The following is a 1,876-nucleotide window of genomic DNA, read 5'->3' as shown; positions in this document are numbered from 1 at the left end:
AAACTATTAGTCTATTTTTTCTACTTGTCTTAACGAAAAATTAGGCTATAGTAGTATTTTTTTGTTCACTTTTGGTGTTTCAAATCTTTTATACTGTATAGTACTAACCGCATGTGTGTATATATTCATATATTAACCCTAACGAGAAAGCAGATGGCGCGAGAGTATGGAATATACATATATTCTTTAACAATATATATACAAAGGAATGTAGAAGGCAAAGCATACATAATTCCTACCAGCAAGTTAATTTCATGTGTGAAAATCATCATCAAATGTGGCTGATCATCTATGAATCTCAGGGGTGTAGAAGCGTTTAGTTAACAGCAAAACAGAAAGAGGAATGGCAAGAAGGGTACTCCAATATTTCTGCTCTACCATCCTTTTTTTTAATTGGGTGCAAAAGATGACTAAAATATGGAGTACTAAATATGCGTCGTTACAAAATCCTCAAAGGCGAATGTTTGTAGAGTCCCACTCGAACTTTTTTCTGCACCTATAAAATCATACCATCCAAAAACTTCAAGTCCCGCGGCGCTGCATTTAGAATTTAAGATATATGGTGTATTCATAAGTGAGGAGCCTTGGCGTACTTGGTAAAGTTGTTGCCATGTGACCAGGAGGTCACGGGTTCGGGCCATAGAAACAGCCTCTTGCAGAAATGCAGGATAAGGTTGCGTACAATAGGCCCTTGTGATCCGGCTCTTCCCGGACCCCACGCATTGCGGGAGTTTAGTGTATTGGACTGCCCTTTTACAGTATTTATAATTGGGAGCATGCTTCAGATGTGTCAATTGGGAAAATACCTACAGCTAGTGTCCTCCAAAAACTATCAATGTGCAAGATTTCTATAATGTCCTAAATCTCATGTTGAAATCAACATGCGTCGTATGAAGTTGTACATAAGCAATGAAATATGTACATAGTTGATTAGTATTAGTTTAGCACTAATAGTTAGTTATATGTATTGTTAGAGGAAGTTAGAATAGGGGTTGTATATGTAAGGGCTACACACGTGTTCATTGAGATGTAATAACAGAGTTCAAAAATTCTCCAGAACTTTCCTTTCATTCTCTCTCTGCTCTCTGTTCTTTCTTTCTTAGCTCAAAGAACATATCTCTTCCTCTTTTCAATATGGTATCATAGCCATAGATCTATGGCGATTTTCGAGTTGATTCTTTGAGGAATCTAAGATTAGTATAGATATATTCACTCAATCTTGTCGGAGAAGTGAGAGATTAAGAGAGTTCATCAGAAATTTGGGGAATTCACCTAGGGTTTGCGATTGTTCTCATAATTTGCAAATTCCGGCAAAGTGAAAGTTTTTCCTTATAGATTGATGCATATTTTACCTTCGAATCACTGATTTTAAGCCTTGATGATGACAAATACAACTCTTGAGACCGGGAAGGATGACGGAGAAAACTTCACGGACATTCATCCCAGGCATCCTCTGTACCTACATCCCTCAGACAGTCCAGGTAGTGTGCTAATTCCTCAACAACTAACAGGAATAAAAAACTATATAGCTTGGAGTAATTCTATGCGAGTAGCTTTATTAGCCAAAAATAAGCTAGGGTTCATAGATGGAAAATATCGGAAACAACAGTATAGTGGTGATTTAGAGCATGAATGGGAGAGATGCAATGACTTCATGTTATCCTGGATAACTAATTCAGTGTCTAAAGAGTTAGCAAATGGTATAATGTACTCAACCAATGCCTATAATGTTTGGACAGATCTAAAGGAAAGATTTGATGAGAAAAATCTCACTAGAGTTTATCAACTGCACCGAAAAACATTTACCGCTAGTCAAGGAAGTTTATCAGTGTCAGAATATTACTCAAAACTAAAATGTGCATGGGATGAGTATTGA

At 36.9% G+C, this 1,876-nt stretch overlaps 1 protein-coding gene across 1 annotated transcript; it reads left to right on the top strand.

Annotated features, from left to right (window-relative positions):
- The first annotated feature begins 1,381 nt into the window (after positions 1 to 1,381).
- Positions 1,382 to 1,876, top strand: LOC138885554 (uncharacterized). The gene has a single exon (XM_070166514.1). It carries the CDS (start codon positions 1,382 to 1,384, stop codon positions 1,874 to 1,876), a length of 495 nt encoding a protein of 164 aa, XP_070022615.1.

Source organism: Nicotiana sylvestris, chromosome 2 (assembly GCF_000393655.2).
Source record: "Nicotiana sylvestris chromosome 2, ASM39365v2, whole genome shotgun sequence".
Classification (NCBI taxonomy): domain Eukaryota; kingdom Viridiplantae; phylum Streptophyta; class Magnoliopsida; order Solanales; family Solanaceae; genus Nicotiana; species Nicotiana sylvestris.
Note: the sequence above shows the minus strand (reverse complement) of the source record. Positions and strands in the feature narration are given on the sequence as shown.